At 40.5% G+C, this 13,984-nt stretch overlaps 1 protein-coding gene across 2 annotated transcripts; it reads left to right on the top strand.

Moving 5' to 3' along the window:
* The first annotated feature begins 7,429 nt into the window (after positions 1 to 7,429).
* On the top strand, positions 7,430 to 13,941 carry ces2b (carboxylesterase 2b). 2 transcript variants are annotated; one of them, XM_018765104.2, is made up of 13 exons: positions 7,430 to 7,596; positions 8,307 to 8,496; positions 8,608 to 8,746; positions 9,028 to 9,161; positions 9,363 to 9,516; positions 10,633 to 10,737; positions 10,898 to 10,999; positions 11,104 to 11,247; positions 11,333 to 11,410; positions 11,551 to 11,698; positions 12,342 to 12,491; positions 12,651 to 12,723; positions 13,555 to 13,941. In XM_018765104.2, the coding sequence occupies exons 1-13, from the start codon at positions 7,524 to 7,526 to the stop codon at positions 13,736 to 13,738; spliced, it is 1,674 nt and encodes a 557-aa protein (XP_018620620.1). In that variant the 5' UTR covers positions 7,430 to 7,523; the 3' UTR covers positions 13,739 to 13,941. The 2 variants fall into 2 exon arrangements, with proteins under 2 accessions (XP_018620620.1, XP_018620621.1); XM_018765105.2 differs by lacking the exon at positions 7,430 to 7,596 and having other exon boundaries at positions 8,375 to 8,496; positions 8,594 to 8,746.
* The last annotated feature ends 43 nt before the right edge of the window (positions 13,942 to 13,984 follow it).

Genomic DNA, 13,984 nt, shown 5'->3' with positions numbered 1-13,984 from the left:
ACACGTAAGTACATCAAGCGACAGAAATGGTGTTTTAAATGGTTATTTCAAATTATCTTAGTTTGAAAATCTGGCTCAAATCACCTACAAAAAGCAGAATGTGGATACTGACTACTGTTAGCCAAAAATCATGGCATTTTTGGAACAAAAGGGAATTTTATTCTTTAAATATCTTTATTTTTTAATTCCTTTGTTTATGAACATGTGTCAACCCAGAGAAAAGTGTTAGTGCTCTGTTTTATAGTAAAGCACATTTAATCTGTTTGAGGGTTCAATTAATGATTTTATCTGGGGATATATTGGCAAAGGGGATCCCCCACCAAGTGTAAAGAGGACAGTGATAATTTTGTAGAATTATCTGTCCTTGGAATTAGCAACAGGTTTCTGAGGTTTCACAGCGTGAGAATTAGAATTTGTGATGTTTTTTTAGAGGTATTCACACGTATTCTTCCCCGGATGTGACATCACTCAGCCCCCCTACAGGCGTAGACACTCAAATTCGCGCTCTTTTATTTGTTTCGTTCTCTCGTTTGTGCTTTCAAGCTCATTTGTACCGATTTGTGCCCTTTAAACCGCGGTTCGATCTTTTTTACTTTTGGAGATATTAAAGGTTGTTTACATAGCACGTGACGTCACTCCAGCCGCTCTACAATGCAACAGACAGTCGAATTTAGGCTGATTCGTTTGTGCCGTTTTATCTCTTATTTTATAAAAAATATAAAGGAATGATTATATTACACGCAACTTAGTGGACACAACACGTGAAATACACGTGGAAAAAAACAGGTCATAAACAAGTGGAATATACATGGACATTTGATTTAGCGTAAAGCAATTATTCGAAATCATGTGTGGATATCAGGTCCGTCACCCCGATCCCTAAATTGGCCCCTCTATTAGCATAAAACACATTTATCGTTATTGCTACGTTTGTGGTTTAATGAGCTGAACATACGTGGCTGACTTAACGTGGCTTCTTTATTTCGCCATCTTACATGAATATATCACTAATACGTCTTGCTACGCAATCACGTTACGTATGTTACATATTCTAATTCAACATATCACATCCTTTTTTTTTTTTTTAAAGTCTAACCACACACACACACACACACACCTTCAGAACCGCTTGTCCCATACGGGGTCGCGGGGAACCGGAGCCTACTCGGTAACATAGGGCGTAAGGCCGGAGAGGGAGGGGACACACCCAGGACGGGACGCCAGTCCGTCGCAAGGCACCCCAAGCGGGACTCAAACCCCAGACCCACTGGAGAGCAGGACCGTGGTCCAACCCACTGCGCCACCGCACCCCCTTAAGGCTAACCAAGTATGCACAATTAGCTATTTAACATTCAACAAAGCACTCTATAAAGTCATTCATTTTAAACTATGAATCCAGCATTTGTTTTTATACACAACAACAACACAAATTATCTTACATATGTTACATGACTTCAGTCTCTGAATCTTGATGGCAATCTAATCACTCTACCAGATCTAGTGGTTTTAGTCAACTGTGTCTGTGATTCTTCTTGCGGTGGAGTGTGATTCACCAGTGCAGATTCAGCTTGATCCTTGTTGCCTTCATGTGTTGTTTCTTCTTTGTCTGAATCAGTATACATGTCTGTTTCTTTGTCAGACAGTGGAGGTTCTTGTTCATTGGTCTTCATCAAATGTCTCCTGTTTCTTCTGTAGGTCTTTCCATCTGATGTGTGAACAATGAACGATCTTGGGCATTCATGTTTGTTCAGAACAGTTGCTGGCTTCCAAACCTGTCCTTGTCGTAGTCTAACATTGTCTCCTGGAGCTATTTCTGGTAGTTGTCTTGTGTGTCTGTCATAATAATATTTTTGTTTTGCTTGTCTGTGATTCAGCTTCTCTTTTATCTGCCAATTTCCTTCTGGAGTCCACAATGTCATAGAGGTTGGAAATTTTGTCTTCAGTCTTCTTCCCATTAGTAGTTGTGCTGGAGACAGTCCTATGTCATCAAGTGGTGTGTTACAGTATTCTAACAATGCTATGTATGGATCACCTTTTTCACCTTGTGATTTTGCCAGCATTTTCTTGATTGTCTGCACAGCCCTTTCCGCTTGTCCATTGGATTGAGCATATCCAGGACTCGATGTTTTGTGTTCAAATTCCCAGCTTTCTGCAAAACATTTGAACTCTAGACTCGCATACTGCAGTTCATTGTCAGATATCACTATATCTGGTATTCCATCTCTGGCAAACATAGATTTCAAGGCAATAATGACATTTTGGCTAGTCATATCAGTTAACTTTGCAATTTCCAGAAACTTTGAGTAGTAGTCTACACACAGTAAGTATTCAGAACCATTGTGTTGAAATAAATCAGTACCTATTTTTGCCCAAGGTCTACCTGGCAATGTGTGCGGTATTAATGGTTCCTTTGCATTACTATTTCTATGTGTGTTGCACTTAGCACATTGAGATACCTTGTTCTCTATTTGAGTTGACATACCTGGCCAAAAGATAATGTCTCTTGCTCTCTCTTTACATTTCACTATGCCCAGGTGCGATTCATGAATTTTGTCCAACATTTCTTCTCTCAGTTGACTTGGTACAATGAGTTTTGCTGCTTTAAACATCAGTCCTGATGTGTAACTGATTTCTTCTTTGAATGTCCAGTATGGTTGTAATTCTTTTGGAACAGCACTTCTCTCAGCAGGCCATCCATTTATGATGATGTTTCTCAGCATTATCATTTCAGGATCCTCTGCTGTGGCTTTCCTGAACTCTTGAAGTTTCTTGTCTGAGATAGGCAATTGAGGTGTTATCCAGTTTATCTCCAATTCCTCTTCAAGCAGTTCTTCTGTATGTTCTTTGAGGTATGCACGACTTAATGTATCTGCTATGTGCATTTGTTTGCCTGGTCTGTATGTAACTTTGAGGTTGTATTTTTGAAGTCTAAGCATCATTCTTTGTAGTCTAGAAGGAGTTTGATGGAGTGGTTTCTTGAAAATACTCTCAAGTGGTTTGTGATAACTTTCTACTAGAACCTCTCTTCCATATACATATTGATGAAATTTCTCACATCCATAGACCATTGCAAGTAGTTCTTTTTCAATTTGAGCATATTTACGTTGACAATCTGTGAGTGCTCGTGATCCATATGCTACTGGTCTTTGATCTTGCAATAAGACAGCTCCTATGCCTTCAGAACTAGCATCTACTGATAAGGTTAGCGGTTTGTGGACATCATAGTACTTTAATGTTGGTGCATTTGTTGCTAGTGTTTTCAACTTTTGAAAACTTTTTTCTTGCTCAGCTCCTCAGTTCCATTCAGTGTCGTTTTCAAGCAGCTTTCTCGGTGCTGCACTTACTTCCAACAAATTGGGAATGAACTTGGCTAGATACTGCAGCATACCCAGAAATCTCTGTAGAGCCTGTTTGTCTTCTGGTGGCGGTAGCTGGATTACAGCTCTCACCTTCTCATCATCTGGTTTGAGTCCATCAGCTGTGAGTATGTGACCAATGTACTTGATCGCTGATGTTCTAATTTGGCATTTCTTTCTGTTCAATTTAAGATTATACTCTCTTGTTCTTTGCAGGAGTTTTCTTAGTCTGCGATCATGTTCTTGTACAGTTTCTCCCCATACTAACAGATCATCTACTATGTTGATTACACCATCCAGATCTTCAATCATCTGTGCTATCGCTCTTTGAAATACCTCTGACGCCGATGATATTCCAAAAGGTAAACGCAGGAATCTGTATCTTCCTATTGGTGTGTTGAAGGTGCACAACTTGGAACTCTCGTCATCCAATTTAATCTGCCAAAACCCTTGGTTTGCATCTAGTACAGAGAAGACTTTGGCATTTGGCATGTTTGACACGACTTCTTCTACTGTAAGCAACGGGTAGTGCTCTCGTTTGATTGCCTTGTTTAAGTCTTGTGGGTCGAGACATATACAAATTTTGTTTGGCTTAACTATTGTTACCATACTACTGACCCAATCTGTTGATTCTATTTGTCTGGTGATTACACCCATCTTTTCCATTCTGTGTAATTCCTCGATTATCTTGTCCTTCAAGGCAATTGGAACTTTTCGTGGTGCATGAACAACTGGTTTGACTGTTGGATCTACTTGTATGTAATGGTGTCCCAGCATACATCCTAAACCACAGAACAAATCTTCATAATCCTTCAGTATGTCATTGTTCTCATGTCACTTCGTGTATTCTTTTTATCATGCCTAATGTTTGACAAGTGCTTCTTCCTAGTATTGCAGATGCATCTCTTTCAATGATTTGAAATTCAGTTCTGTGTTTTTGTCCTTTGTATTCACATGTAAGCGGTTTCTGTCCCAATGGCGACATCTGGTGTCCAGAGTAGGTTATCAACTTGCGTGTGGATTCATTCAATTTCTCCTTATGCCAAGTGATTTAAAAGTTTTTAAGGATAGAACATTGCAATCTGCACCCATGTCTAGTTTGAATGTGACTACTTTGTTATTTATCTTGAGTTTCTCTGTCCACTTTTCTTTATCTTTCTGCATTTCTGTTATGAAGGCTTTTAAGTTTTTTACTTTTTTAATCGTCCGAATTTCAACAACTGTGCCTAGGAACATGCTAGTGTCAGCTCCGTCATTTTGTTCAAGTGCATGCATTTTTCTTGGTTGTTTCCGGTCGTTTCTGCCCATTTTGGCGAAATGGTTCTTTTTATTGCATGATTTACACGTCTGTCCGTAGACAGGGCATTTTCTCTGTTCATGTTTGTAACCACATCTATTACATTTATGCGTTCTTTTGAATCGTTCTGCATTCCTTTCAACTCGTTCTTAGTTGTTCGTTTGTTTTCTACAGTTCTAATTTTGTGCAACTAAGTCTCCTTCTTCATTGATTGTTTTTATTCGGCTAGATGTGATTTCACTGGCACGACAAATATCAACAGCTTTTGTTAACGTGAGGTCTGGCTCTTACGTCATCTCTTATTCCACAAACAATTCTGTCCCGAAATAAAGAGTCATGCAGCTCTCCGAACTCACAGTCTTTTGCCTTATTCTTCAGGTCAGTAACATAGTTGTCAATATTCTCCGACGGTCCTTGAGCTCTCGTGAAAAACATGTGACGAATGTAAGCAAGGTAGGTTCTTTCTTGGTTCGCAATATTCCCTAAACTTCTGCTTCAGCGCAGCAAGTTTATCTCTTTCATCGTCTTGAAATTCAAAAGTATTGCAAACTTTTATAGCCTCCTCACCTGCAACATGCAGAAATGTGGCACATTGGCACTTTCTCCGACTTCTTAGCAATACCGCTTGCAGTCAGAAACAGGTCAAATTTTTTTATCCACAGCTTCCAGTTTTCCGCGAGATTCCCCTTGGAGACATAAGCTCGACTTAAGTACACTTCTGACACCATGTAACGTTTGTGGTTTAATAAGCAGAACATACGTGGCTTCTTTATTTCGCCATCTTAAATGAATATATCACTAATACGTCTTGCTACGCAATCACGTTACTTACGTATTTTACATATTATAATTCAACATATCACAGTTTGTGCCGTTCAAAAGGCGGTACGTTCCATTTCTTCTACTTTTTAAATATAAAAGAGTATACTACACATGACGTCACCCCGATCCGTGAAGCTGCCCCCCTACAAACAGGACAAATATGCATCCAGATTAGAAGATACTCCCCACAAAATGCAGTTTTTTGACCCCACAGTTTCACAGCACATGATTCTTGCAATGGAACAGTTGGGTTTTTTTTTTTTTTCCATTTGTGCTGTTTGTAGAGGGGGCAGCTTCACTGAGCTGTTACCAGAGTGGGGTTACCCTGGAAAAAAAATCAAAAAACTTGTGCCTGACCATAGGCTTCATCAACAAATTTACATTTATTTACTTAGCAGGCACTTTTCTCCAAAGCAACTTGCAATGAACTCCATGTAGTGTTATCAGCCCACACACCTTATTCACCAAGGTGACTTACACTGCTAGATACACTGCTTACAATGGGTTACTTATCCATATGTCAGTGGAACACACTCTCGCTGTCATTCACACACTTTTGGTGAACCTGAACAACATGTCTTTGGACTGTGGGAGGAAACCAGAGCACCCAGAGGAAACCCACACAGGGAGAGCATGCAAACTCCACACAGACTGAGCAGGATCAAACCCATGTCCTCTGGCTCAACCCAGGCACTGTGAGACAGCAGTGCTACTTGCTGTACCACCATGCTGGTCTGTCACAAAATTACAAAGCGATTCCACAAAGGATATGCAACTGATTTTTAATACGTAAACTGTGAGTTTACTAAGGAAATGTACAGGTGGTCCCTGATTTACTATGGGGTTATGTTCCACAAAACCCATCGTAAGTCAAAAATATCCTAAGTCAAAAATGCATTTAACACACCTATCATACCGAATATCATAGCCTAGCATACGTGCGATTTCTCCTCAGAAGTAATTTCCCTCTTCCTCTTCTTCCCACCAGTAGCAGGAGACACAGATGGGTGTTTTTGTGATATTATGGATGCACAAAACAACGTAGGTACATGGGGTATCTGTATAGCGACCATGTGGCAGAGATGCCCATCATGAGAGAGTATCGCACCCCGTATTGCTTGCCTGGGAAAGAAATTTTGAAGTAAGGTTTCTACTGAATGCATAGCTATCACACCATCGTAAAGTTGAAAAATTGTAAATCGAGCCATCGTAAATCAGGGACCACCTCTACTGTCAATGTCAATCAGATTTAGAGGTAAATGGGTAAAGGACTGATATACTCATGTGCGATGAATCAGAACACTTTAATGCACCTGGAAGACACATCTGGTAGAGTAGTGATTAGAGCTCTTGCCTTTTGACCCAATGATCGCAGGTTTAATCTCATCTCTGATAGTACCCTTGAGCAAGGTTCTTACTCTAAATTACACCAGTTAAATTATCCAGCTGTGTAAATAATTGTAAAGTAGCTGAACACTGAAAGTTACTTTGGAGAAGAGCGTCAGGTAAATGCAATCGTTGTTTCTTTGCTAATCCTGGATTATTCAAGGACTTTCTGCAATAGTTAACACGTTTGTTCTCCTTCTTGATCTTGTCTTCCTATGAAGAGACAGAAGTCAAGTTCATTTACCGCTAGGGACAGTACAAGAATAAATAATAATTTAGCAATTTGTGAATTGGGACAGTTGAAGGGGATTTTTGTCATTATAAATTAATGATTCTGTAATTTCCTTGAAATTTATTTTGAACAATTAAGTTTATCGTAGCTTGGTTTTCCTGTCAAGGAGAGATGTGATATGTCAACGCCATAGCATAGCACTCCCTATGCATTTTTCCAGTGGCATGATCCACTATGTTAGCGCTGTCAGTGACAAAGTACATTAGAGCAAAGGGTGGTGGGGTGTGATTTAAAAAAAAGGGTAGGAGTAGGAGGAAGTTCGGTTGTGGTGAAAGTTCAGACTAGGGGAACACACTGGTGGAACTTGCCAGGCACGGCGAAAACTGGATTAGGTCTCTGCTGAGTGTGTTACGGAGTTTGACTGGAAGCTATGCAGAAAGCGCTGCTTTCTATCTGCCTCTCAGTAGGCTTCTTGGTGTGCGCGCCTTTCGTCGAGGCTCACGGTAAACACTGCGTTTAATCCACAAGTTTGCGTGCTTCGGCTACAATTCCCCTTCCTTGTGTTATGGGTGTTACTTGCGTTAAATATGTTGCCTTTTCAGTTTTGTTTGTTGTGTTGCCTTTTTCACAAATGGGAGACGGGTGTGTTGGAAAATATAGATATATTTTTCTCTCCAGTAAGTAATGAGAAGAAAATCTGCCAAATCCTTGGGCATGTGCCTTTGGCTTTGCATCATGTACTCTTTGCATATGATTGTTATATAGCTAGTGGTGCGGTGGTGCAGTGGGTTGAACCGAGTCCTGCTCTCCGGTGGGTCTGGGGTTCGAGTCCCACTTGGGGTGCCTTGCGACGGGCTGGCGTCCCACCTGGGTGTGTCCCCTCCCCTTCCAGCCTTACACCCTGTGTTGCCGGGCTAGGCTCCGGCTCCCTGCGACCCCGTATGGGACAAGCGGTTCAGAAAGAAAGTGTGTGTGTTATATAACTAGTGTAACTTGTTCATAATGTCTGTTAATTTAAGTTACAGTAATTTACATCCACCAAACCACAGATATCTGAATAATTTCTGTATTCTGAACTACACAGTTTCGGCAACCTTGGAAAGCGATCACCTAACTGTATTTATGTCCCACTAAAATATGGATGACACACTGGTCATGCTCATGGTGTGAAATCCCTCATGCACTGATTCGAAACTTAATTCTGAATTGACAGGTCCAGTAGTCTCCACTAAATATGGAAGTCTGGGAGGGAAGTACTTGAAGGTGAAGGGAATGCAGACATTGATCCACACCTACCTGTCGGTGCCATTTGCCAAGCCTCCGGTGGGGTCTCTGAGACTAGCACCACCCGAGGCCCCAGTAGGATGGGAGGGAATGCGGGACGCCACTCAGCAACCTCCTGTGTACGAGTCATTGGCGCTGCAATCCTTTCAGCCTGTTGCTTCTCCAAATTATTTAGGCTTTCTTACTTAACTATTTGCCCTCTTCCCTTTAAAACAGTCAATGTATTTCAGGTGCCTGCAAGACAAGGATTTTCTGGCACTATTAATGAAAAATATTTCGATTGAAATGGAAATGCCTGAGACTTCAGAAGACTGCCTGTATCTCAACGTATATACTCCCGCTAAACCCAGTGAAGACTCTCAATTTCCAGTATGTCCAGCCCTTGCCTTTTTAATAGACAGTGGACATCTGTAGCAGTTTGAATGAATGTTTTGGTTGAACTGTCTGAATATTGGCACTAAAGTGACTGCGCTTACTATTAGTGCTTCTTAGCTAAAATATCAGCAAGTACTTACTGTGTGCGGTGGCCATTGTGTACTTTTTTTTTTTTTTAAGTTTAACCTCATGATAATGGCTCATTATCATTTGGACTCTCCATTTACTACCTTACTGTGTACAGTTCAAGGCTATGTTATTGTGACCTTCTGCAGGTCATGGTATGGATCCATGGAGGAGGGTTTTTCAGTGGTGGAGTATCACTATTTGATGGTTCTGCTTTGGCTGCCTATGAGAATGTTGTTGTGGTGGTGATTCAGTATCGGCTTGGTATCCTTGGGTTCTTCAGGTAGGCATAAGGTGGAGTTAATCACCTTAATTTACATCTCATAAGGCACAATCCAAGTTTTAAGCAAGGAAGACATTTTCACTGTCAGGTACAGCAATAGGTTGTTAGTGTGTTTGTTATGGCTAAGCAGAAGGATAAGATTAATCACTGTGAACAAAAGAATGGGCCAGTATTGACCCAGGTTTGTGTGTTCCCACTCAGCACTGAAGATGAGTATGCACCAGGAAATTTTGGCCTGCTTGACCAGGTGGCTGCTCTGCGATGGGTCCAGGAGAACATTCACAGCTTTGGGGGGAACCCCAAATCTGTTACCATTTTTGGGCAGTCTGCTGGTGGAGCGAGCGTGTCCCTGCAGGTTTGAGATATACATACACACACACACACACACACACACAGTCTGAACTGTACTTAACAATCAATGACCTAAAGTGTTAATTTACTGATAGATTAGGCTTATGAAATTATATTATCCCTATGTGTAAAACTGTAATCCTTCGATCGGTTCTGCTAAGGGGCAGCTGGTAGTATAGTGGTTAGAGCTGTAGCTTTTAGACCCAAAAGGTCACAGGTTCACTCCAGCTATAGTACCCTTGAGCAAGGTACTTACCTTCAATTCAATTCACACACACACATTTTCTGAACCGCTTGTCCCATACGGGGTCGCGGGAGCCGGAGCCTAACCCGGCAACTCAGGGCGTAAGGCTGGAGGGGGGAGGGGACACACCCAGGACGGGACGCCAGTCCGTCACAAGGCACCCCAAGTGGGACTTGAACCCCAGACCCACCGGAGAGCAGGACCTGGTCCAACCCACTGTGCCACCACGCCCCCCTTCAATTCAATTCAATTCAATTCAATTCAATTCAATTCAATTTATTTTTATAGAACGCTCTCCTCCTGCAGTGACACAGAGCTCTTTAACACAGACATAAGGCAAGAAAAACAAATACATCAGATAAGAAACAAAGAAGACAGATGACTATTGACTATTGAAATATAGTACTTTTACAGAGCTATAAGTATGCCTACTGGCCACAGAGGAAAGGAACAAAAACTCCCAACTGAAAGTTGAGGGAGAAAACAACCTCTGGGAGTCCAAGGGCACTAGGGAACTAGGAAGTTTGTCCATATAACACCGGTACTTAAATCATTACATTACATTAAATTGTTCCAGTAAGAAAGAAAAGTGCCCAGCTGTATAAATGGGTAAATAATTGTAGGTATCTTAACATTGTAAGTTGCTTTGGAGAAAAACATATGCTAAATGTAAATGCTAACCCAGTAAAGAATGTAATGCCTTAGCAAAGACTATTATGTTGTGATATAAAAATCAAGGGTACTGTACCAAGCCTTCTTAATTATTTAGTTTTTGAGAACAATCCCTATGGCATTCAGACCTGCTGTCTTTGTGTATAACGTGATGTATTATTTGGACTGTAACTGGGGTTTTCATTTGTCTTCATATGTATGTAGCTCCTTTCTCCACTATCTGCCGGCCTGTTCCATCGTGCCATTGCACAGAGTGGAACAGCAAGAATAAAAGCGCTCTTTCACTCTAACCCCCTCCCTAGGACTCAGGTATTTCACTTTTTAAACTATATGGAAAGGTGAAGATGTTAAAAATGTAACAATTATATTTTATAATTTAAACTATACTATACTTTGTATACATAGCAGTATAGTAGTTACAATCAACAGTCTGTACATAACTAACCAATGTCCTGTTTTTGATTTCCAGGCGGTGGCTAATATGTCAGGCTGTGACATCACCAGTACAAAAAAAATTGTAGAGTGCATGATGCAGAAGACAGAAGAGGAAATGCTGAGCATTCAGCAGCAGGTGAGATGTAATTGCTCTAATTACATCTACAGAAGGTGTCAGTGACTTTTGTTAAAATAAGTGTTTGCAACAATCCACTTACTTCCTTTCTTCACTTTTTAAAGTCAAAAGGTCTGGGGTCAACAGTGACAGTCGATGGAGCATTCCTCACCAAGCCTATAGATGAGATCTTCCAGAACCATGAATTCCACAAAGTTCCATTTATGACGGGTGTGACCAGCCAGGAGTTTGGTTGGCTGTTGAGCAGTGTTAGTTATAAATGATCATGACCAACCATGTTCCATTAAATTTTTGCATTCGGTGAAGGGTTAATAATATTTTATCTTCCTGCAGCACTATGGTCCTGAAGGGTGGGTGGAAGGAACAGACAGGGAGGAGGTCATGCCGACTTTGACCTTGTTGAACCCTCAGGTAACAGAATAATCACCAAGAACATATCATGCCATTACCTTTATGACATTGATAAATGAAGAATTGTTGGTAAAGCTTTAGTGTTTTAAGGTGTGTAATGTTGTAACAATGTTCAGTAAAACAAAATCTGATGGTGTTAGCCTGCAGATCCGTGGATCAATGATTTGATTGCTGATGAGTACCTGGGGTCCTCCAGAGACAGGGAGGCAATTCGTGATGGATGGGTGGAGATGATGGGAGACATGATGTTTGTTTTTCCTGCCATTGAGACAGCTAATTTTTACAGGGGTAAGGCAATGAGAGCCAGAGTTGAGAACATAATCCTAGGTCTAAAATCTGTGAGGGAGAATACACAAATATTTTAATAAAATGTGTTAGAATATTCCACCTTTCTGTAGTGCAAATACCACAGTCTTAATATTTCAAAAGCTACCCTATATGGGACAAGCGGTTCTGAAAATGTGTGTGTGTGTGTGTGTGTGTGTGTGTGTGTGTGTGTGTGTGTGTGTGTGTGTGTGTGTGTGTTCTTATGTTGGTGCATTGGTTAGAACATTAAAATAGGGAGAATTAATCATATATGACAATTTCATAGGGCCACAACAGTAAGGCTGCATTATTATCCATGATTTAGCTGTCGTTTCTGTCCAAGATAATTTACACTATTGGACTGTTTACAATTCATACATTTTTTATTACATAAGCACCTGAGGGTAAGTACCTTGCTCAAGGGTACTACAGATCATATGTACTATTATGTATTGTCCCCAAATGTTGTAGCCAGCCTTAATTTCCCACCACTATTTGTGTATGAGTACATTGAGCACCACTGCTAATATTTTTTTGGTCTTCCAGTACCTCACAAGTTATTATGCTCCTACTAAAGCACGAGTAGGGATCTGAATTGGATCTTCCTTTGTTGTTCCATTTTCAGATGCAGGAGTACCAGTGTATCTGTATGAGTTCCGGCAGCCTCCTGAAGTACTTCAGAAAAAAAGGCCTAGCTTAGTCACGTGTGACCATGCAGATGACATCTTTTTTGTCTTTGGCATGTGCTTTGTGGATGGCCATTTCAAGTTCACTGGTGAGATCAAATTAGTACAGCATTGTTTTGATTACTGACATGTTTATTGTACTTTCACGATAATATAAATTCAGTATTTATGCTGACAGCTCATATTGTCACTCAAAACCAAATGCTTTCAGCAGTGGGTTTACATTCTTATCTATTTTCCCTCCACAGAAGAGTTCCCAGAGAAGGACAAAAAGCTGTCTAGAACAGTAATGTCATACTTTGGCAATTTTGCCTGGACCGGGTAGGCACACAGTCTGTTGTTGCATCTGCAGTTCAGTTCTGAATTGACATAATCTGAACCAACAGTAAACAGTCACGGCGCACTTACATTTACATTTATTCATTTAGCAGACGCTTTTCTCCAAACCGGTGTACATCTCAGAGAAATACAATTTGTGGATTATATTAGGAGAAAGAGAAACATAGTTGCAGGAATGTGATTCTTAAAAACTTGTTTCTCATTGTTTCATTCAGTGATAACCCACAGATCCATATTAGTATCAGGGCAGCTAATAGTATAGTGCTTAAGAGCTGCTGCCTTAAACCCCAAGGTTGCAGGTTTGAATCTCACCTCCAAGTGTAATATCCTTGCGCAAGGTGCTTACCATAAATTTCTTCAGTAAAATTACGCAGCAGTATAAGTGAGTAAATAAGTCACTTAGTGTCATCTAAATTAATAAAAAAATGTAATCGCTGATATAAGGAACTAATGTTATGCAAAGGGAAATGTTATGTAAGGGCCATGACCACAATGCTTCATTTTGAGCTTTGCACTTTAAATTATTGCTGAGTCACTATGACATTGTTCAGCTGTTTTGTTCTTTCTCCAACTATAGAAGTGGAGTCTGGAATCAACTGGCAAGAAATATTCTTCAGATTGAGCCATTACCAATTAGTTTGGCCTAACAAGAAGGCAAAGTTTGCTTTATGGGGTCCTTTTTGTTTCTTTTCAGTTAATCAGTAGCCAAACATTTGTTCAAATGGGATTTGTCATTCTGGGGTTTATGTAGCTATGAATTTTATTCACTGAATTGGGTCACCGGATTGTCTGCATACTTTATTGGTTCTCCAGGTCTCCCAATGGAGAGAATCTGGTTCCATGGGCACAGTACGGAAAGGAGGCGGCATACCTGGAAATTGGAACCGAGCAGCGAGTAAACTACCATCTGAAGGGACATCGCTACACCTTTGTTACCAAGACAGTGCAAGAAAAGATCAGGGCTCGGCAGGAACAAAAGGAGCATGGAGAGCTCTAAGGCCCCAAAAAAGAAAAAGAAGGTACCCCAAGACAATCTGTGAAGAGTCTACTGTAAAAGCACCAAAAGGTTGTCATCTGCAATAAAGCAAAAAAATTCTTATTAAACTAAATCACTCATGATTCTCTTTAGATTTTGACCATTGATACAGATGCTAGCTCACTTTTTACATTTATTCATTTAGCAGACGCTTTTGTCCAAAGTGACATACATCTCAGCAAAAGTACAATTTATGCATTACATTGA

Source organism: Scleropages formosus, chromosome 7, assembly GCF_900964775.1.
Source record: "Scleropages formosus chromosome 7, fSclFor1.1, whole genome shotgun sequence".
In the NCBI taxonomy this organism is placed as follows: domain Eukaryota; kingdom Metazoa; phylum Chordata; class Actinopteri; order Osteoglossiformes; family Osteoglossidae; genus Scleropages; species Scleropages formosus.
This window is presented reverse-complemented; position numbering and strand designations above follow the sequence as displayed.

Coding starts and splice junctions, on each gene's coding strand:
- ces2b (XM_018765104.2), top strand. CDS start 7,524: ATGCAGAAAGCGCTGCTTTCTATCTGCCTCTCAGTAGGCTTCTTGGTG. Junction 11,248..11,332: donor TTGGTTGGCTGTTGAGCAGT/GTTAGTTATAAA, acceptor ATCTTCCTGCAG/CACTATGGTCCTGAAGGGTG. Junction 11,411..11,550: donor TGACCTTGTTGAACCCTCAG/GTAACAGAATAA, acceptor TGATGGTGTTAG/CCTGCAGATCCGTGGATCAA.